The 20,390-nt window shown below is 43.3% G+C and overlaps 10 protein-coding genes and 1 non-coding gene across 11 annotated transcripts; 5 read left to right on the top strand and 6 right to left on the bottom strand.

Moving 5' to 3' along the window:
- Nucleotides 1–123: 123 nt before the first annotated feature.
- V865_004932 (uncharacterized protein) lies at nt 124–1,171 on the bottom strand (the record flags this gene model as incomplete). Its single annotated transcript, XM_066228706.1, has 2 exons — nt 124–987; nt 1,115–1,171. The coding sequence occupies 2 exons, from the start codon at nt 1,169–1,171 to the stop codon at nt 124–126; spliced, it is 921 nt and encodes a 306-aa protein (XP_066084803.1).
- A 423-nt stretch (nt 1,172–1,594) lies between these two features.
- On the top strand, nt 1,595–3,188 carry V865_004931 (pyrroline-5-carboxylate reductase; the record flags this gene model as incomplete). The annotated part of the gene is made up of 7 exons (XM_066228705.1): nt 1,595–1,619; nt 1,690–2,011; nt 2,140–2,308; nt 2,389–2,626; nt 2,706–2,777; nt 2,919–3,012; nt 3,155–3,188. 7 exons carry the CDS (start codon nt 1,595–1,597, stop codon nt 3,186–3,188), a joined length of 954 nt encoding a protein of 317 aa, XP_066084802.1.
- A 260-nt stretch (nt 3,189–3,448) lies between these two features.
- On the bottom strand, nt 3,449–6,672 carry V865_004930 (uncharacterized protein; the record flags this gene model as incomplete). The annotated part of the gene is made up of 2 exons (XM_066228704.1): nt 3,449–4,448; nt 4,547–6,672. The coding sequence occupies 2 exons, from the start codon at nt 6,670–6,672 to the stop codon at nt 3,449–3,451; spliced, it is 3,126 nt and encodes a 1,041-aa protein (XP_066084801.1).
- A 1,164-nt stretch (nt 6,673–7,836) lies between these two features.
- V865_004929 (uncharacterized protein) lies at nt 7,837–8,829 on the bottom strand (the record flags this gene model as incomplete). The annotated part of the gene is made up of 6 exons (XM_066228703.1): nt 7,837–7,939; nt 8,038–8,117; nt 8,202–8,266; nt 8,339–8,453; nt 8,569–8,651; nt 8,820–8,829. The coding sequence occupies 6 exons, from the start codon at nt 8,827–8,829 to the stop codon at nt 7,837–7,839; spliced, it is 456 nt and encodes a 151-aa protein (XP_066084800.1).
- A 327-nt stretch (nt 8,830–9,156) lies between these two features.
- On the top strand, nt 9,157–10,612 carry V865_004928 (uncharacterized protein; the record flags this gene model as incomplete). Its single annotated transcript, XM_066228702.1, has 4 exons — nt 9,157–9,351; nt 9,475–10,026; nt 10,101–10,241; nt 10,313–10,612. The coding sequence occupies 4 exons, from the start codon at nt 9,157–9,159 to the stop codon at nt 10,610–10,612; spliced, it is 1,188 nt and encodes a 395-aa protein (XP_066084799.1).
- A 585-nt stretch (nt 10,613–11,197) lies between these two features.
- On the bottom strand, nt 11,198–13,624 carry V865_004927 (nicotinate (nicotinamide) nucleotide adenylyltransferase; the record flags this gene model as incomplete). Its single annotated transcript, XM_066228701.1, has 8 exons — nt 11,198–11,282; nt 11,346–11,435; nt 11,533–11,633; nt 11,716–12,016; nt 12,133–12,250; nt 12,328–12,354; nt 12,434–13,389; nt 13,551–13,624. The coding sequence occupies 8 exons, from the start codon at nt 13,622–13,624 to the stop codon at nt 11,198–11,200; spliced, it is 1,752 nt and encodes a 583-aa protein (XP_066084798.1).
- Nucleotides 13,625–14,456: 832 nt separating this feature from the next.
- On the top strand, nt 14,457–15,016 carry V865_004926 (uncharacterized protein; the record flags this gene model as incomplete). The annotated part of the gene is made up of 2 exons (XM_066228700.1): nt 14,457–14,544; nt 14,607–15,016. 2 exons carry the CDS (start codon nt 14,457–14,459, stop codon nt 15,014–15,016), a joined length of 498 nt encoding a protein of 165 aa, XP_066084797.1.
- Nucleotides 15,017–15,365: 349 nt separating this feature from the next.
- Nucleotides 15,366–16,409, bottom strand: V865_004925 (uncharacterized protein; the record flags this gene model as incomplete). Its single annotated transcript, XM_066228699.1, has 3 exons — nt 15,366–15,417; nt 15,477–15,719; nt 15,781–16,409. The coding sequence occupies 3 exons, from the start codon at nt 16,407–16,409 to the stop codon at nt 15,366–15,368; spliced, it is 924 nt and encodes a 307-aa protein (XP_066084796.1).
- Nucleotides 16,410–17,206: 797 nt separating this feature from the next.
- On the top strand, nt 17,207–17,701 carry V865_004924 (uncharacterized protein; the record flags this gene model as incomplete). The annotated part of the gene is made up of 4 exons (XM_066228698.1): nt 17,207–17,215; nt 17,287–17,357; nt 17,486–17,583; nt 17,649–17,701. The coding sequence occupies 4 exons, from the start codon at nt 17,207–17,209 to the stop codon at nt 17,699–17,701; spliced, it is 231 nt and encodes a 76-aa protein (XP_066084795.1).
- A 510-nt stretch (nt 17,702–18,211) lies between these two features.
- V865_004923 (uncharacterized protein) lies at nt 18,212–19,624 on the bottom strand (the record flags this gene model as incomplete). The annotated part of the gene is made up of 4 exons (XM_066228697.1): nt 18,212–18,905; nt 19,010–19,157; nt 19,273–19,515; nt 19,600–19,624. 4 exons carry the CDS (start codon nt 19,622–19,624, stop codon nt 18,212–18,214), a joined length of 1,110 nt encoding a protein of 369 aa, XP_066084794.1.
- Nucleotides 19,625–20,135: 511 nt separating this feature from the next.
- On the top strand, nt 20,136–20,233 carry V865_004922. The gene has a single exon. It is a non-coding gene; the product is annotated as a tRNA-Leu (tRNA).
- Nucleotides 20,234–20,390: the final 157 nt, after the last annotated feature.

Below are 20,390 nucleotides of genomic sequence, written 5' to 3'. Positions count from 1 at the left end.
ATGAATTTTATGATGAATAGTTACTTTCTTTTGTTCTTCAGAAGGGTTTTAATATATATTGTACATACAACGATATGCTATAGAAAATGATAAATGAAGCAGACATGGAAGACATCGCCAAGATTATAATCTCCCTTGTCGCTGTAGGATCATCAAACCAAGCGAAGTGAAAGCTACACCCAAACCAAATCCACCTATACCTGCTGTCCAATCTATTGTTCCCAGAGTACGCTGTATCGCCTGCGTCCAAGAGCTACTTTCCCCTCCTAGATCATCCGGTCCCAGGATCTTCCTACTTTCCCAGCCTTTATCTAAAATCTCCTTCCTTAGCTCCTCATCATTGAACCTTTTCATCAAGTCCAATCCCCATGTATCGCTGATCTCCTTCATCCAGTCCATCCTCTCCTGACCTAGCTTTCCTCCCACGCCAGGAGCTCTCTTTCTCAAATCCGCTCTTAATAATCCAATCCCTTTGATTGAATCTTCTATATTCGACGGTAAGTTTTCAAGTATCAAATCCCTGATCATCGCTCCTGATCTTGGACCCAGTCCACCGGTAGAGATGAGAATCTGCAATGGACCTTTACGCAATTGAGCACCAAAATAGAAATCGCATTGTGGTGGAATATCCGCAACGTTAACCATGACTTTCTCTTCTCTACATAGTTCACATGTTTCCTTGGATAGGTCATTATCATCTATAGCAGTCATGACTAGATCGTAATCTTTCACTTTGATCTCATCCTTCCTACCGAGAAATGGACGATCCAACCATGTTATCTTACTTGAAGTTGAAGGGTCGTTGATGCGATGTTGGATAGAAGGATGTAATGGACCAGGAGAGATGATTGTTATATGAGCATCCGATTCGAGTAGAAAGTATAATCTCTGGGATGCTACTACTCCACCACCGATTAGGAGGATAGGTCGATTGGCTAGTCGGAGTGCCAAGAGGAGAGAAGCTCCTGGTACGATCGGAGGATACGACTATGTATCAAGTATCAGCAATCTGCGCCAGTCGCTTACATTTGTGATCTGTGCGAGGGATACAAGTGAGGAGCTCTTCTTTTGAACTTGTTATGGCATTGCCGATGAAGCTCTACTCTTCACTCACCTCTTCGCTTGAATCCCTCGAAGGCGGTTTGGCAATCGCATTTACTTCGGAAGACATCCTTCTATCGGGCTCTACCTTCTGGTGTCTAAGTTTTTGACTTCCTTTGGATCGTCTGAGACTGACCTTCGTCTCAAGAAGTTATGTAGACGATGGATTTGGAGCTTGTCGTAATGCGAAGACGGTTGAATGAATGGGAGGAAGATGAGGAAGCCAAATATCAAGTGTGGATCCGGTATGTACTCGTACAGTATGGTTTAAGCGAAGATCAACCGAAATGATGGATGATCCGCTATTTTGAGTCGTCAATGATAACGGACAGAAAAGGACATGAATGCAGATTCATATCCTCTTATCTGTCACTATCGATTGGACTCTACCCAACATAGCTTCACAAAACCTGAGCTGCATCATAATACCTTGCAATCAGAGCCCAGCCACCACTGCACCTTTCCGATATACCGCCTGACTACAAGTCGCAAAATGGGTTATACACTAGCTGTCTTAGGTAAGTCCACCCATTCCACCAGGTTTACTCGTCAACATACTTTCAGAAGCTGATCAACGCAGCACCTCAGGATGCGGTACCATGGGAGTAGCCATTCTGTCCGGGGTGCTCTCCTCACTTGAAGCTAGATTATCAGCTCCCTTGATGCAGAAACACCATTCGGGAGAGACTGAACCTCCTTCAGGAATATCCACCCCTACTGCCAGTCAGTTCCTCGATGCGCCTGAGGAATCACTCCCTTCTAGATTTATTGCGACTGTAGGTAGAGAAGAGACAGGCAGGAAGTTGAAGAAGACTTTTGAGGGATTAGGTAGATTTGGGAGTGATGTGGAAGTGAGAGCTGGACAGGGTAATGTGCAGGCTGTGAAGGAAGCGGATGTGGTGCTTGTCTGGTGAGTGATATCTCTCTCTACTTTCAGACTGTAAGCAGTGGATAAGGTTGTTCCTCGATATGGTTGATTCAATCTCAATTACGAAATGGAGCTGTCCAGCTAATGTAGCATCATACTCACCCTTATAGCTCTAAACCCAACATCGCCAAATCAATCCTTTTAGAAGAAGGTATGGCCGAAGCCGTCAAGGGCAAACTCGTCATTTCCATCTGCGCAGGTGTGACTATCTCTCAATTGGTCTCTTGGGTTCCCGAGTCTACCAAAGTAGTCAGAACAATGCCTAATACCCCTTGTAAGGTGAGTATAGACCTTTCTGACAACATCGTACACGGTGATTATTTACTACTAAGCTGACACTTGGCAAATGCTTCCATCAGATAAGAGAAGGTATGACAGTAGTTACCCCCGTATCAGACGCCTTATCGCGCACGTTGATCCTCAACATCTTCACCTCCTGTGGACGATGTCGGTTCTTAGAAGAGAAATACTTTGATGCCTGTACTGCGCTAGCTGGATCAGGACCTGCATTTGTAGCGCTCGTGCTGGAAGCTATGACGGATGGAGGCGTGATGATGGGTTTACCAAGAGTTGAAGCATTGGAATTGGCTGCTCAGAGTGAGTCATCGGCCAATGATTATATCCTTTATCACATCGAAAGAAGCTCATCATGAAGTTTATTGATAATCAATGATAGCCCTACAAGGTACGGGTAGGATGGCCCTTTACGCTGGGTTACATCCTGCTCAGTTGAAGGATAGTGTGACTAGTGAATTGACCTGATTCCTACCTTTCCATGATCCTTCATCTTCACTCAATCCTCACCTTTTCCACCTATCACCTATCACCTATTACCTATCGACTTCGCAACCTTGCAAACAATCTCTAACTGATTCTCCATTCCCTGTAGCTCCCGGAGGTTGTACCATCGCAGGTCTTCTAACTCTCGAAGACGGTAGAGTCAGATCAACAATGGCGAGAGCAATTCAAGTAGCTACCAATCAGCAAGTATCCATCTCCACTCGTAATGCTGAATCATCGTAAAGAAAATATGAAGCTGACTTGAAGATTTGTTATTTCTCTCTTCTTTACACGTACAATCTGCTTGCTTCGATTTGGTCTATCACTTCAACCTACGCCTAACAGCGCTTCTGGTTTAGGTCAGGATTCCAAGAAGTAACGCACTAATCAAAATGTTAACAATCATTTGAAGAACGAGCTCTGATGTGGTGGCGATGATGATGGTTGCTCGGAGTTTGATTGATGTAGAAAATACGACCATATGGAGGAAGTGCAATGCAATATGCTGACTTGCAATCAACGAATACAATTATATCCTACTATGCATACATAAATCAAATGAACATATATTTATCAAGAAATGGAAGTACTGTCAACGAGGGATTTATAAACTCATATGTTGATACACAATGATCAAAATCATATGTAACCAGATCCACCCCTACTAACTCCACTCACTCTATTTCCCTTGTTCCTCAACAACATCAAGGAAGTTGATGAACTACTTCTCGAGGAATTCCCACTTAGAGGAGTGAATCCTATGAATCCGGCTGACATGGACGTTTGAGGTATCTGTGCGATTGATGGTGATGGGGAATTTGCAATTCTATTAGATAAAATTCCACCTATACTAACAGGTGGTGAACTCAGATTCTCATTTCCCCCAAAACTCATAGTAAGATTGTTGAACAATTCTTCTCTGAGACTCGTCATTCCTACCCAATCTAATTCATCTATCACCCTCTGTTTGTATATCTCATCTCGCATATCACCCCATTTGCCAGATAAGAGTCGATGAGCTATCCGATGCCATGCGCCAGCTTCGCGAGTTAAGAATATCTTCAGTTCCCTCAAATTACTTTGCCCCTGTGCTTGACCTGGGTCTTCTTTCTGGTCTATTGATCTACTCGTGACCGTCGGTGTTAGGGGTAAATGCGATCTCGCGTGTCTCTTTATACTCAAAGGAGGTGTTTTAGGTGGCATCCAATTGAACTTATCATCCAACTCCATATCTATCTCTCGTTCTTTCAACTCCGTCTCCATCTCCGAAGGTGATTTGGAAGTCTGATCGTCATCATCGCCATCGTGTGAAGTAGGCGCCAAAGGTGTGGGGTATATGTTGTGTAATTGCTCGTACTGTTTCGGTGTGACACCTCGTTTCCATCCTTCTTTCTTCGGAGCAGGCTCTGGCGCTTCACCATATGAAAGTTGAGTAGGGATCTCATCGAGAACATCGAGGGTCGATGCTGGAGTAGGTGGTAGAGGTATATTTGGTAAGGATGGAGATTTAACTTTTGTAGTTGATGAGGGCATGGATATCCCTTCGACAGCCGATGGAACAGGAATAGGATTGGGAGTGGTGATACTTGTCGCTGTTGAGGGTGGATCAGGAAGTAAGAATGAATTTAAGTATTCATCTCTGTACGAGTCAATTCAATCGTAGTCAGTTCAACTCAATCAACATCCGTTACGAGGAAGAATCTCTTTTTTGATTATTGAATGGTCTCGTTCACTCACCTCAACAACGCAGTCAATCCATTATCACTCTCCAAATCACTTTCCTCTGCGCTCTCTCCATCAGTCATCTCAGGTATAGTCGTGACCGTAGAAATCACTTTTTTGTCATTCCCATTTTCACTTCTGTTCAAATATCGATCTAACCAATCTACCAACCTATTCGATCCATATTGTCTGACAACCTCGATTGGTAATATAACTTTTTCGTTGTTCGGTTTATCATCCAACGAATAAGCGAATTCTAGATTCAGCAATACCAGATCACTTTGACCAGACGGTAAGGGCCGGGAGGTATCTTCAAGGATTGTGGCGTGGAAGGAAGTTTGTAATACTGACAGCCTCGTGGAAGTTCGACTAGCGGGTGGAAGCGGACGGACGGTACTTCTGTTAGATAATAGGGAAGGTCGACGTAGTTTCTGTATAGGAGCATTCGGAGAGGGAGATAGAGGTGATGGAGTGAATTCGGCAGGGGATGAAGGACTTCGAGTATGGGTCTGAATGATCGTCTTTTGAGGTGAAGAAGAACTGATAGGGGTGGAAGGTGATCTCACGTGTCCCTGAAATTTCGAATTGGTACGTGGAGATGTAGAAAGTGGAGAGGGAGGATGCATAGAATGAGTCGAAGGTGATCTTGTGAAATCTCTTGTTGGTAATGCCAACAAGAACTGTTTATCTTCTACGTCTTGTTTCTCCTTTTCACTGGGGAGTTGTTGTGGTTTCGATCGGGGTGAATACGTACTCTCGACTGGGTCAGCCTTGGGATATGTCGGCGTCATGAATGGTACCGGCACAGGTACTGGTGCATGCATGGATTTGTCCTGCACTTCACTTTGTTCCTTAATTGTTATCGAAGATGAAGGTCGAGAAAAGCGCGACGAAGCAGTACTAGTGGTAGTACGTATAGGCCTAGATGTGTAAGTATCAATCTTCTTGAATGGATCATAATCAATATCATCATACTTTTCTTCTTGTTCTTCCTTTGTTGTTGTCGAAATGATAGATTCGGAAGGAGGTGGTAAAGGTGTAGAAGAAGAAGGGAATTTGACTTCTTCCAGATGTTGCAAAGTCGAAGTTGACCTTGGTGGATATCGATCCTCATCCAACATCAACATACTATTATTCGTAGTTGAAGATCCAGGATGAACATAAGGTTTGTATTGATCTTCCGTATATCCCTGTGTGGTAGAGGCAGCGGTAGATACGATGGAAGGTTGATATCCTCTGAATCTATCATCATGCCCAAATGTCTGGATTGAAGTTAAGCTGGTTGTCGAGTTGGCCGATGCCGATTGAGGAACTAGTAAAAGTCCAACCGAAGATTGGGTAGAGTCATGTTTGGTATTCCTATCGTAAGAATCGATATACGAATTCAATTCTTCCCCTTCACCCAAATCCATATCGACTCTTCCCCTAAGACCCAAAACATCCACATCATTATGATTATCCGTACTTGTCCTAATACTACCCAGAACTTCTCTCGCCCACTTATCGGCCGATACATCGTGATTCCTCAGGTAACCATAACTGGGCGATTTCAATACTCCTTTGACACCTACTATACCTCCTCTACACGGTGGGGCAGTAACGGGCGTAGCAGGATTGGAAGTTGATGTAGTTGATATGGGAGATCGAAGTTCTTCTGTAGCACTTTGTGATCTATGTATTTTAGGTATATTGCCGTTGTTACTTTGAACAGCACCATTCATTTGGTTTGATCTACCTCTGTCTAAAGAGTTGGTATGTGTATGAAGGTAGATTGGCGGTTTTCTCCCATTTGGGTTAGTGTTAGTGTAGGCGTTAGCGATAGGTAGTTGAGGTAAGACGGGTGGAGTAAGCGATTTTATACCTTCCAAAGCCTCTTGGGGTGTTCTAACGACAGTCGCACCTGAGAATCCTACACTGACACTGGCAGTGGACGATATCGAAGAAGAGGCAGGGGTATGCTTATGGTGCGGAGTGGTACTATTGGTTGAGGAGGAAGGTAGAGGTGGGACAGGTGGTGAGTCTTCGCTCTTGCCAAAGAATCGTTTGGCAGCTTTAGGAGATTTAGGTAAGGAGAATGATCGGGATCGAATCTCCTTGAAATCCGGTATGATCGATGTCGATAGAGATATAGCTGAGGGCATCTCGTCTAGTGGAAGGCACAGGTTGGTGTGTGTGTATGACGGTAAGAATGGAAATAGTCGAAGTCGAGAAATAAGGTTTAGGTGTTTCTTTGATCAAGCCTGTTGATATAGAGGAAAGCGAAAAGAGGTTGATAGAGACGGGTGACAATGATGAGGCATCTATTGTTTGCCAGTAACAATACGATGACAAAGAGGGGCAAACCAAGATGGTGAGGATTTTATTGTTCCTGGGGATTGAACAGGTAAAATGGTTTCGATCTTATTGATATCTTCGAGCGACATACATAATTGATTGTTATCATGATCGATCTTTGACGACTTACTCCAAAAGTCTAGATCTTGTTTCCATGATTCACTCCATCCTTCACTGCTTCCCACACAGATGATTATAGATCTTTCCAAGTTGACCGGTTCAAGTTAGCTTACTTACCCCTTGGAAGAAGTTAGTACAATAGTGTGTCAGCATGATAACATATTTCCCATGTATAATGGCGTTTCGTCCGTTCCTTCGTCTTATGTTGTTTCCTTTGCATAATGGCAGTTATGCTTGATCAAGCTAGATGAAAGAACAAAGGATGAAACTTTATGCGAAGGACAATGATGTGTGAACACAATGTCAATGTTGAGTGAAAGGGGGTCCGATCCCATATATTTCAGGTTTCATGATGCGGTGTTGTGTGTATTGGACCAAGAACAATGGAACAGCCATAACTGGTGGGAAGGGAGGGGTCGTTACGGTCTAGAGTGCGCATCCCCTTTGTAATGGTCTTCTCGTACTTCATTCGCAACGCAACGCAACGCAACCTCCGATGGTCCGGCGCAAGACGACGGGGTGCGGCTCGGACCTATTCGAGGCTGTGCACCGAGTGTCGGTGCATTTCGGCTGCAGCAGTTAATGGATTTGATCAGAATGAAAAGGTCAGTATCTCGAACAGGTATATGAACTGCATGAAAATGACACATATGAATTATCTTGTCTCCAAAACGTAATGGTGGGAAAAGGGGAACAGAAATACTTCTACCTGCTATACTTCTAATCACTTCACATGCCTATCCATATCCCAATCTATCTCAATTCCTCTCGTTCATCGTTTACCGTAGAGTCATAGATCCATAGGCTCATGGCTAGGCATGAAGGGGTGGTCTGACGGTCCGTAATTACATCTAGAGGTTTCGCTGTTTAGCGATTGTCTGAAGATCAGCAGGTGGGAATTCAGCTCCTTCGGGTGGTTGAGGGGTCTTTCGATTGGATGGTGCGGCCATGTCTCTGCGAGATTGCATGGCAAGAGTCAGTGTACGTATTTCATTCGGTTTATTCCTATTGTTTGAGATCCTGATGTATGCAGAGGAAAATTGGATACTCACCGTCTCAATTCTACCAATACAGTCTCAAGGGTGAAATCTCTTTTCCAATTTGAGATAGAAGGGATTTTAGAGAAGTTCACCTGTAAGGGTTGAGGGATTTATCAGCTTGCTACCAGCGCATACGAATCTCATAGCAAAGACGATAAGTCAGGTAAATCACTCACAAAACCTTGTTGGTCAACACATGGGAGGGTGATTCTGCTTTCGAATTTCACCAAAGGAGGGATGTCTAGCACAAATGGCAGAATAATCAGTCAAACATTCCACATGGCAGATATCATGAATTGGAAAGACAATTCACCAGGGTATCTATCTCCACAGTAGATACTCAAGCTGAAGATCCTGTTCTCATAAGCTGAATGGGGTGGTCCGAGGATTGTACCGTTCCATTCGTACATTGCGATATCGTCAGAATCCTACATCAGATAGAATCGGTACAAAGATATAGTCAGCTTTCAGCTCTACATCGGATGGTAGATTCTCGTATGATATGCAGGTCATTTATCATGTAATCAGGAATGTCAAACTCACCTTCAACCCATAAGAGCACGATCCATCTCCGATACCTTTCTCTCCATGTTCAAGCTCAGATAAGAGTCGGAAACTTCTTGGTACTGTTACAGGAGCAAAGTTATTCAGTTCATATAGCTCTAAGCCATTCTGTTGATCTGCTATCTCGTCTGCATCTCTTGTTAAATGCAGAATTGAATTCGTCAAGAACAGACGGAGATGCTCGTGCGATCAATCTCAGATATGGAGGTGAGAACGAAGGATTGACTGACCTTTCGCCATGATGACCTTGCTTGATCTCTCACTGTTCTGTTAAGCTCTACGATAGATGAAATGTCGGGAGTGAGAGTGTGGTATAATCGATTGACTTGCGAGAAGAGTCCTCATTCATTGTCAGGTATGGTCGTTGTTGAAGACGAGGACGTTTAAAGTGACGTACCGAATAAAGGAAAATTACCCGTTGTGGCAATTCAAATTGACAGTCATTTGGCCACCCAAAGTTGGATGTTCATTTCAGATTCACGAAAATAAACCAAAGCTATACTGGCTCGACATTAACGATTCGAAATTTACCTTACTTCGCAATCACAACCCACCTGATCAGCCACAATGGACGGACTTCTAGCTGAGATATCAGCGAAACGAAAGGCTCTCGAGGTGGAGACGGGTGACTCCTCGGGAGGGGCGAAGAAGTACATGCGGAGGGCGGATATCGAACGGCTGAGAGAGGAAGAAGCCAAGAAGAAGAGGTTGGAGGAGAGGGCGAAGAGGGATAAGGAGAGGCAGGAGAAGATGAAGAAGGAGGTGGGTATTTTAAATTTCGCTCTAGGTCTTACCGTACTATACCATATCTCGACAAGATTGCATCAGGACCAACACTGATGAGAATATGAGATCGCTGACTTCATCCAATAATTCATCACATAGGCAGACCAAGCCAAACATCAATCCCTTGCACGTCTAGCAGCCTCTCCCACTCCGACCGCATCTCATTCAGCTCGTGGAACCCCCGAACCTAGCACGCTAGTAGAGAAAGAAGGGTTCAACATCTCTCCTGAAGAATGTATACGTCGTTTGAGATCAAAAGGTCAACCGATAAGGTTATTTGGTGAATCCGATAAAGAGCGTCGACTGCGTCTGAGAGCGTTGGAACTGTTAGAGGAGAAATCAGGTAGTGGTGGTGGTCAACATGGAAGAAATGATTTTATGAAAGCATTGGAAGAGATGGAAAGTGGATTGGATAAGAAGGAGATAGAAAGGAAAGCGAGAGAGTTGCATAAACAGAGTGAAGAGAAATCGAAAATCACGCAGAACGAAAATGATAAAACGGATGGAAATGGAGATAAAGAAGGTGATGAAGAAGGAGAGAAGAAGGATGGTACGGTGAAGAAGAGAGGTCAGAATATGGGTATACTAGATTTGGGTCTGATCAAATCGGATCCAAACAAGTTGTATCCTCTGATATATTATGCTTTGAAGGTGGGTCACATCATATGCTTAAAAGATGGGATGATGCTAGGATTGCTGACATGGGTCATTCTTTATGATTATAGGGTGTTGTGAAAGAATGGGAAGAATACATGGATATGCGTCCAGAGGAGATCAAACGTTCAACTCAAGGTAGGATGGCAGCAGCTACGCAAGTCCAGTCGGCGCAGAATCTCAAACCACTATTCAAGTCATTGAGGTCAAGGGTGAGCAGTGCCCAAACTCACAATATACATATGACATGGCTGATTGTGAATCTGTTCGGCTCGATTTTCAGGACCTTCCACCCGACGTACTTCGTCTCCTAGCAGAATTAGTCCACCACATGCAATCGCGCCAATACCTAAAAGCCAACGATGCTTATCTTCGTCTATCGATAGGTAATGCAGCTTGGCCCATCGGAGTGACTAGTGTAGGTATTCACGAAAGATCAGCAAGAGAGAAGATCGGTCAAGATAATATAGCGCACGTGTTGAACGATGAAGTGTCAAGAAAATATATCCAAGCCGTAAAGCGATTATTGACTTTTTCGCAAACTGTTAGACCCCCTGAGGATGTATCACAATTGATGGGATGAAAATGATGACCAACGAGAAAAAAAGGGATAAAACAAACTACGAGAGTTATTCTAGGTAAGATAAGGAGAAGAAGGAGAAAAGGATTTTATCATGTTGTCATTGTACAGTACAGTAAAGTATCTGTGGGGTTTAGTGATTCATCAACAACCTATGCATATCGTTCATACTCAGCTTAATCCGCATCTGTCAGCGATCCTCTTGTTGACGATGACAACCAAAATGAAAATGAAAATGGACACAAACGAGAATGTGCAAATAGGGGGACTTGTTACTTGTTTGTAATGTGATACTCTTTCATATCGTACATCTCCTTAGGGCTCGCAAATCATCTATGTGATTGGTATTATGTATATTTTTATCCTGTTTGGTCAAAAGTCTTAAAGGTATATGAAATAGTACAGAAATTTAGAATAGGAAGAGATAGCTCTATGATGGAGAAAAAGATGTTTTCAATGGAAAATGATAATGAGATCTCGTCAAAATGATCAATTGAAAGATGATGTGTTTTTGAAGGATGCGATATAACTCAGAAATTCCGTTCTTTTGACTGACGTTCTTCTTGATTTTCCGCAGCTTACCCCACCCTACCCGATGGTAGCTTTGACATCGGTAAATCTATAAAGCTTGTTATCGTATATATATTGTATGACACTATTCGGTAACAAGTACCTATTCGAACCAAATTGATCAGCTCCACAACAAGGTAACGAAGCATTGACGGGCTGAACTTACTTTATACTCATTCCTCTCCTGACGAACAGCCTTACTTTGGTCGAAGATATATCGTTATAGATTAGCTGTTTGATCACTACGACATTACGTCTGAGTACAACACAGGTATATCAGCTCTCAGGATTCATTCCTCGGCTGCAGGTACGTTTCTCCCAGCTCATTATTGATTAGAGCGTTGATCACTCACCTGTGATGATATAGTATATCATGAGAGAGTAAGAATGCCCAGACGTCCGATCCGGCTCTTTCGACAATCAGACATCCGAATCGACCCAAGATAATATGTAACTATAGCAAGTGTGCATGCCGTGAGCGACAACATTCTAAGTGTGTTCGAAATGTGCCTCCAATGGGGATAAACGAAACTCACATCAGGTTCACTCCATACTCCCGGTTCACCAAAACTCTCAATCAGATCTCCTCCAGCCAATAACATGATCTTATATCTCCTTTTCTTCCCGTCATTCATGATCACTCCTCCCTCGCCGTTCTTTCCTCCATTGAGCATCTCATCGAAATGATCTAAAACTATAGCCGTTCGTTGATATTCCGGTTGACCAGCTTCCCACGGGTCAACCATCAACCATGTCGAGGTGTGTTCGACGGCTAGCTCGCACATCCTCACTCGGTGATTGGCCGGTGCGAGACCTGATTTCTTGTAGTAAGATGATCTGTGTGAAATGTCAGCGGGTCACAAGGAAAGACAGTAAAACGGTGGAAAACTGAGGGTGGGTCAACTCGCATGTGAGGAGCATCATATCAGATGAAGATGAGATTTATCACTTACACAGGCGAATAATACCCTGCCATAATCTCATATGTCTGCGATTCTATGATCTCATCTTTGGCCATTTCGAACATTCTCAAGTGGAGGTAAGTAGGTGGGGAGAAAGATCCACATGCGACTATCAGTTCATCAATGTATCAGCTTTGTCATCCAGTGTAGCGCATAATCAGCTGAGGTGGAAATTACGAGACTCACCTATGACAAGAGGAATCTTACTTTCATCTAAAGCAGATCATCAAATCAGCAAAATTCGTTGACCACATAAGACAGAAAAGTTCTGTTCTACTCTACTTCTACTCACCCTTCATTGTTTTCCTCAATCTATGTCTAGGGAAACTATATTCCACTTCACCTCTCAAATACGCCCCTGATCCACCATCCGTAGCCTGAGGTGCACTCAGGTCCAAATCAGCTTCGCCATCATTCATCCCATCCAACGGATCGTATCCTCCTTTTTCATGTCCCGGTTCTTTCGACTTTGACCTTGTGCCTTGACCCCGTGTCGGAGTATCATTCTGTTCTGGATTATTGGTCAACTTGATAATTCCAATTTGGTTCGTCACCCCTACCGAGTTCGCTTCATGACTTGCTGTAGCCTCTGTCGAGGATGCAGGTCGATATTCAGGTGAATCATTCAATGAAATCTCTCCTGTTCTTTTCTCTATCTCCGAATTCGAACTTTGGGCAGAGAGGGTACGGTTGTTGGTTTGGGCAGGGTTAGGTGAAGAATAAGATTTGAAAGCTTCCGATAGAGGTGGTGAATCCCTATCGTCCTTTATTGGTGGAGTAGGTAATGGATATCTACCTTCTTCTTCTGAATCTAAACTTGGTCTTCGACCTCTTCCACCTGCTCCAACACCTGCCCCTACTTCCTCTGCTAAATCTTTGTTTTCCATTGGTGAAGGTGGATTACCAAATAGGTAACCTGACAATAACCTTCTAGATCTACTTGAAGATAAAGATAGATCATCATCCACAGGATTAGAGTTGTTGGAAGGAATAGGTATCCTCTGTGGGACTGGGGCGTCAAGTCTTGGATGTGATTTGGGTTGTGGTTGGATTGTATTTATAGATGAAGAAGATGGGAGACGAGTGAGGTTGTTTTGCGGATTGCGATGATGATCTTCATGTTGGTGTCGTTCAGGTAGTAGTTGCGAGTCATCATGAGGAGAGGATAAAGGTAATGTCTGACTGGATTCTAAAGAGAGGTATTCCGGGTCACCATGTTCAGACGTAGCTGCGCCTGCGAATGGGGGTCTACGTGACATATTGATGATACGTTAGCTGGTACACCTTTGTCAGATTATAGTATAAGGCGAATGAGTAGTTTGATATCTATTTGTTATTTACTGATGTATGGCGAAGAGTATGACCGCAGACCAAGGAATGTCTGACGTTTCTTTCCTTTTTTCACTCACGAATCATTATGAAAGCTATGTAAACCTAATCCAGGCAAGACGGGCGCAGGGGATTTGAACCCGTTTGCAGCCATGGCGTATGGTGTGTATCCTACTTTGTCTTATATAGCTGTGGTTCTAGCGTTGTCAAGTGTCGTGTGGTTGGAGTGAAAGTGATGTTGTGAATTTCGGCCGGCTGGTTGTTCTGCTGTCGTGATTATTTATACTTTCTGTTGATGTTGTTGGGGATGATGAGGGGACTCCTTCATCCAACAGGAAGTTATTTGGACTTGGCTGATGACGAATGGTGTCGTATGACGGTGATGCAGCAATGTAAGAGGGGTGATGATGATGATCTTTCTGTGTATCCTTGTTAATAATTTATGTATTTATGTTGCACACGACTAAACCCGTTTCCTCCTGGATGATGATTTATGTATTTTGGATGATAAATACGAGTACGAGCAAGATAGGACCGAATAACCGGACTGTCAGATTATTCGTAAAAATACCATTTTGACTCATAACCATTGTATCTCGAGTATGTGGTATGTCGCCATATCATTCCATACACCGTTAACACGCCATATTCCATTACAACCTCCGAACAATCGAATATACTTCCGTTGTAATCGGATTAGTGGTTCATTAGTCCATCTTTGTATTCTTCTCGATTGTGTTTCTCCGGTCCGATGGTTTCAGAGTGATCAGCGTTCAGTCTGTGACGCTATCTCCTTTGATGATCGAGATACATAACAGGATTCGTAAAAAAAAAACAATACATACAGTAACTCGATGCTATAGCATGTAGTATGGCCTACTTGTAGATCGCATCATGACATGACCTAACATATGTACCTCATCGCTCGTAATTTGCGGCTTTTCGCTACATGCAGATACCCATCTTTTTCAACATCGAGACATATCATGACACGACCAAAATTCAAACAATCACCTCCGCCAGCTTCATCTTCCAGTCCAGAGGGGTATTGTCAATCATGTGGACGATTACTTCGTATGTCCCTCCCCTCATGTCTTTCCAAGCTTTTCTGATTGTGACCTCGTGATTCATGTCAGCCCGAGAGAACAAGACCGATCCCACTCCGAGGAAATACTGTTCTTCAACCTGTCGATCACATAGTAAATCGACTTACCTCAAGGATATACGATCTCAATTGACCAAAGGATATCATCGATTATTGAATGATGGTCCGACGGGTCAGGTGATACTATGTTCAGAAGTGGAGAAGATCATCTTTGTTCCGACCACCCACAACACCAATAAGGTCGAAGGTATTCAGACATCGACACTATCACCAACAGAACAAAGAGAAGAATCACGAAGAGCTGCTCGAAGATTAGTAGCGTTAGGTTTCCCCTCTCAGGGTATAGCTGAAGAAGGAAGAGAGGTGGAAGCGATACAGAATGGGAAAAGTGTAGAAACGAGTTTCGCAAAAGGAGAATGGGGTATAAGATGGAAATATTGAATCGATTGTAGACCTTTTCTCATGGGAGTCTTCTCATCGAATATCCGGTGAATCTTCCAGGTCCTGTTTCGGCTTTGCATAATCGGGAAAAGTCAGAAACATATATACTTTCATACTGTGATGGTGAATCCGGTCTTACGTCGATCGTTGTTTCTTAGCGGAGTAAGTCATCTCAGATTTGACCTTGTCAGAGATCAGCCACAGACAGCCTATGCTGTTCTACGATTAGCTTGCTGTCAATGAGATACAGCCTTTGATGCACCTGCAAGCTATACATGAGGAGCGGAGCATTTCATGAATTCATGAGTTATACATGAGACGTATCTACACCAGGTCTCAACCAGATGAATCATGAATCTGGAGATCTTTTCGATTTCAAGGGTATAACAGTCCCGGTTTTGCTGTTCATCCAGCTCTGATGTCAGTAATATGCGTGAATCGTTGACTGTTAAATACTTACGTCTTCTGTGATCCCAATAACGACAAGATAAGGCTCAGATGAGATCGTTCTTCTGCTTTTCGGGCATCCAACGTCCATGAAGCGCAACTGACGGCGTCCTCAAAGCCAATGAGCGCAAGTTTAGGCTTTTCGACATGTTCTTCCTCCACCTCGTCCCTTTTGAGTATGTGATTCGGAGCCCAAGCGTGATGGACGACCTTCGCCTTCTTGAATAGAGTTCTGTAGCACTGGAAGATCTCTTTTCTGAAGATGACGTTGCACGTATTCGTCAGTCAAGCGATCGAATTCTATGACGGGAGCGGACTTGGTCAAGCAAGGACGGCGTTCCCTTCTCTGATCGTTATTCTTGCGCCAGATGAACATTCCATAGTAGTATGGGACTATATCCCCCTGGAGTGCCTTGAGATAACATCGCAGGAAATAATCTTCGTTCGTGATCTTCTCCTCTACGTCGCACCGATCGTTATCATGCTCGGAATCCCAAAAGGTGGTGTCTTCTGGGGCGAGCTCGCGAAAGGAGGAAAGTTTTGTTAATTTGAGGACTATCGGTTGCAATCTTCCCCTATCAGAGAAATCACTTAATCCCATTTCACCCCTGAACACATCCCAAGTACATCCTTCATGAATCTGATCGTAGATCCTCAGAAACAAACTCTTGGATCTGTCTTCATCAGGCGACAATCGCCAAGATTCTCTTGGAGTGACTAAAGACCACTTGATGAAGGTTTGAGTCTTCCTAAACGGGATATCTTCACTGGAAGCAGGATGTTCTGCCGTAATTGACCCGGAGGAGTCAGTGGCGAGTGGTGGGTTTTCATTTCTGCGGGATGCATGGTCATGGTTCTTCAGTAAAGGGGGATTGATTCTAGCGAAACTTTTGAGGTTGAAGCCGTTCCCGTAGATACCAGCACGTTCTGAACCAATTCCATCCATCATCAAGTGGAAAACATTGATATGTTGAAATGCTGGTTCACATTGACGTACCAAAGTGGGAGATGAAAGCTCTTGTGTAAATTACGAGGCGATATCTGACGACATGTCGAGGGCAAGATGAATGCTGGTGTATCGGAGACAGTCACTTTCCTGTTCTGCCCATCTGAGGAGATACAACAGTAAAAGGAAGAATAGCAGTAGTCATCGCCAGAATGAATATATAGGTTCAATACACGTCGCACGTCTGTGTACACACAGCATGACCTGTATGTGTATGTACTGTATAGTATGACTTACAATACCTGGTCGTACTCCGACACCTTAAAGTTCCATGTGTGATTGATATTTGGTACAGTATGATTAGGTTACATTTACCAGACTTGATCCATCCTTTACAATGCTTTATCGCTGATCGTCTATCGTCCAACACTTTCGATTCTATTCGTATTCATCTGAGTTTCGGATAGCGAATATGACGCTGTGCTCAATCGGTAAATAAGATTAGTGGTGGAGACTATCTTAATGTAATCTATTTCTAACGTAACGAACGAACGATCACCCGGCTAACACCTGTCGTGCTGAAGGGTGAATAACCGTTCTCTTGGCATTTCATTTGGTTGTTTCTGCATTTCGGTCACCTGACATTCCTTACTCCGAACTCCGGTACTCTATCGATATCTATAAATACTTACCTCGAAATAGTACGAGTACATTACCTATCATGTCTTGGACCCACTCACTTCAAAAGTAACTAGTATTGTACTGTACATACACTGTAGATAAGTTAATCATTCATAATGGATAAAGTGAGTCAAGTTCAAAGTAAACTGTAGATCATCGATATAGCTGACCTGACTACCTTGTCCGGCCGGGTTAGGAACAACAGTATCAAGCATCCGATGGTCAATGGTCTTCACCACAAGTGCAATCGCAGAATCAGCAGACATAGTGAGTAGACTTTGTTGTCCCTAACCTCCTTCTCCGTGTATGAGACATTGTCTAGCTCAATACCATGCCTGGTAGTGGGGTAGCCCGAAGACAGCAAGCTGATATATCATGATTTGATTTGGGCACAGTGGCCAACAACCACCTATGAAACCTACTCCACAAGCAATCTACGTAGATGGAAAACAACCACAACAACAGGCCGACCCTGGCAAAAGGACCAAATTCGGTAAGTTCAATTATCGCTATCGTGTATCGAGAGATACAAACATTATGACTCGTTTTACTCGATAGGCATGTGCTGTGGAACGACATCAGCTTTAGGAATGGGGGCGTGTTACTACTAAAGGAGCGAAAAGAAGAATATTGAAACATTCTTAACAGGAGGAAATGAGATTCATCGGAGAAAGGTATGGTTGTGTATTGTGTAGTATGACTGGGAGTGAAATCTTGTATCGACTGTCTGTCTATCTATCTATCTATCTATTTATGTAGCTACCTATCTGGATCTAGTGTATATGTTGAATCGTAATAATAGTGTATCTTGTGTTTCCTAGAGCTAGCGAGGATATTTTTCTACTTGGTTAGAGCTGTAGATTATTGATAATATGATGTGATGTAACAATATCGAAGTTGGAGCTATTTCATTCCGTAACCATCGAGTAAACGTGCAAGAGGGGATACGGCGTCGTGTAGGCAGGCGATCCTGCATTTTATGTTTCCATATATACATACATGTACACGCATCTCGAAAACGTTTATCCTTTTATGCTATAAAGTTCTTGTATCACACAGGAAATCCCAAGATGTTAAATTCGCGGAACTACAGCGTATATATATTCCGGTAGTGGGACTCATCACTTTGCTCTACTCCTCGTATTCCTCGTCTGACTCCCTTCACTCCCTCTACCTCTCTTCCTACTTTCCTCACTACTCGTATTCGTATTGGGCGAATCAACTTCACCTTCTTCCGGACCCACTTCTCCATCTTCCAACGACCCTGATCCGGTGTGTAACGCAGCAGGAGTAGTGGAACTTCTAAGGTTAGATGGTCGGGATGGTAATCCATTAGAGTTTGAATTTGAATTTTGTCTACTTAACTTGACTCCTCCTGATAGTGGTTTGTTCGAGTTGGGGTTGGAATTGGGTTTTGAAGGTAACATGTGACCTGATGAGGGTGGTTTTAGACTATTGTTGTTGTTGTTGTTGTTGTTTCCACTTGGCGGAGCAGATGACCTATTCGCAGCTGATGTCGAAGCTGATCTACTGGTAGGTTGGAATTCCAATGCAGATAAATTTAATTTCGATGCTGACGATGTTGACGTTGATGTAGATGATGGATCAATATCCATTTTGTTATCATTATCTTGTATTTCCTCGGTAATTGCTATTGAAGTGGAGCTGGGTTCACTAGGTAATTTGAGATTTCTACATTCATCGATCAATTTGATAATCTCGTTGAATTTCTCAAATCGTAATTGGGTGATTGAAAGGTATGTAGAATGAGATTCGGTATGTTCTTTCAACGAGTTGGCGAGAGATTCGATTTGACTATCCAATGATACAATCACCAATCAGTACCCGATGACGTGCTTGCAAGTTCCTCTGAAGCGTTATGATTTGTACTTATCGATATGACGATTATGAAGACTCACTCATCCAGATCCTTTCTGCTTGTGCCTCTACTTTGTATACGTTTCACAATCTCATCGCAATTCAATTGATGTTCTCTCAATTTCCTCTTATTTGCTAATTCTTGTTTCTCTTCTATCAACCTGAGTTTGAGCTGTTCTGCTTTTGATACTGTAGAATTGAAAGTAGAGTAAGGATGTCAGTATGATATACCTTCATTGTCGATGGGTCACAATGGGTTCTCTTGAGGATGAATTGTAAATTGATAGGTAGTTGAGATACTCACCAGTCTCCCTAGTCTGCCTCTTATAACATTCCGTCTGTCTATCCAAATTACTTATAGACCCCAAAACCCTCTCTATGCCTATTCGCCATTTGAGCAATTCCATCTTGATCAATTCCCTTTCTAACTCGACATCATCTTTACTCAGATCCTTCGATGTAGACAATAAAGGTAGTCGGTGTAATCTCCTAATGAGCGGTTTGAGCTCTCGATCAGAGTGAGTGATCCGAAATCGATTTAGCGCATCTATAAGACACGTCCAATCAGTTGTCTTGTTCACGAGGAAAAAGGGACCGATAGGGTGATGGGTGATGGAGAATTTGGACTGACCTTCTTTGAATGGGGCTGTTGACATATTGCTTGACTGAAAACAGAGAGGTGATTATGGCTTCATCGGTCACAGTGGGTATGGATTATTATTTCCAGTAAAATCCGTTATGATGCTTTGGATAATGAACAGCAATGTGGGTGTGTCTCCAACGGTTGATCGATCGTGAACTGTTGACTTATCACAGAATTGTCTTCGACCCCATCCACCAGATGGGATCCTAGATTCGCCGGTATCCTCATCCTCTGCAATCTATCGGAATCAACAGGTCAGGTTGAAATCACATTACGTAACCTTGCTTGCCCGCTTGCCTTGAAACACTGTTTAACAACGATGCTTCCTTCTCACTCATTCCTCTCACTATTGAAACCATCTTCAGAATATAGGGGCTTCATCCTGAACCAACGCGAACACATTCAATAGTGGACGAGGAGCTGAACTGGGGAAGTCGAGGTCAGGTATACTACCACAGAGCTTTCTGCCTCTGTTTAGCCAGGTTTGGATTATAGTAGCCAAAAAATGTGACTTTCCCTGTTGTGGTAGCGTGGCCGAGTGGTCTATGGCGCTGTGTTCAGGTACGGTTGTTACTTTAACCGCAGTCTTCGGGCGCGGGTTCGAATCCCGTCGCTGCCACGAACTTATTCCTTTTGTTACAAAAAAATCTTTCATGTTTTTGGTCTTTTTTGCACCATGCCATGCACCTCTTTATAGTTGTTGTTCTACCTATCTAAGCCTGGCCATTTGTGCCACCTATCTCGATCACAGAATTTTTGAGAAGAACTTTCGTTGATTC

This window comes from Kwoniella europaea, chromosome 1 (genome assembly GCF_036810445.1).
Source record: "Kwoniella europaea PYCC6329 chromosome 1, complete sequence".
Classification (NCBI taxonomy): domain Eukaryota; kingdom Fungi; phylum Basidiomycota; class Tremellomycetes; order Tremellales; family Cryptococcaceae; genus Kwoniella; species Kwoniella europaea.
This window is presented reverse-complemented; position numbering and strand designations above follow the sequence as displayed.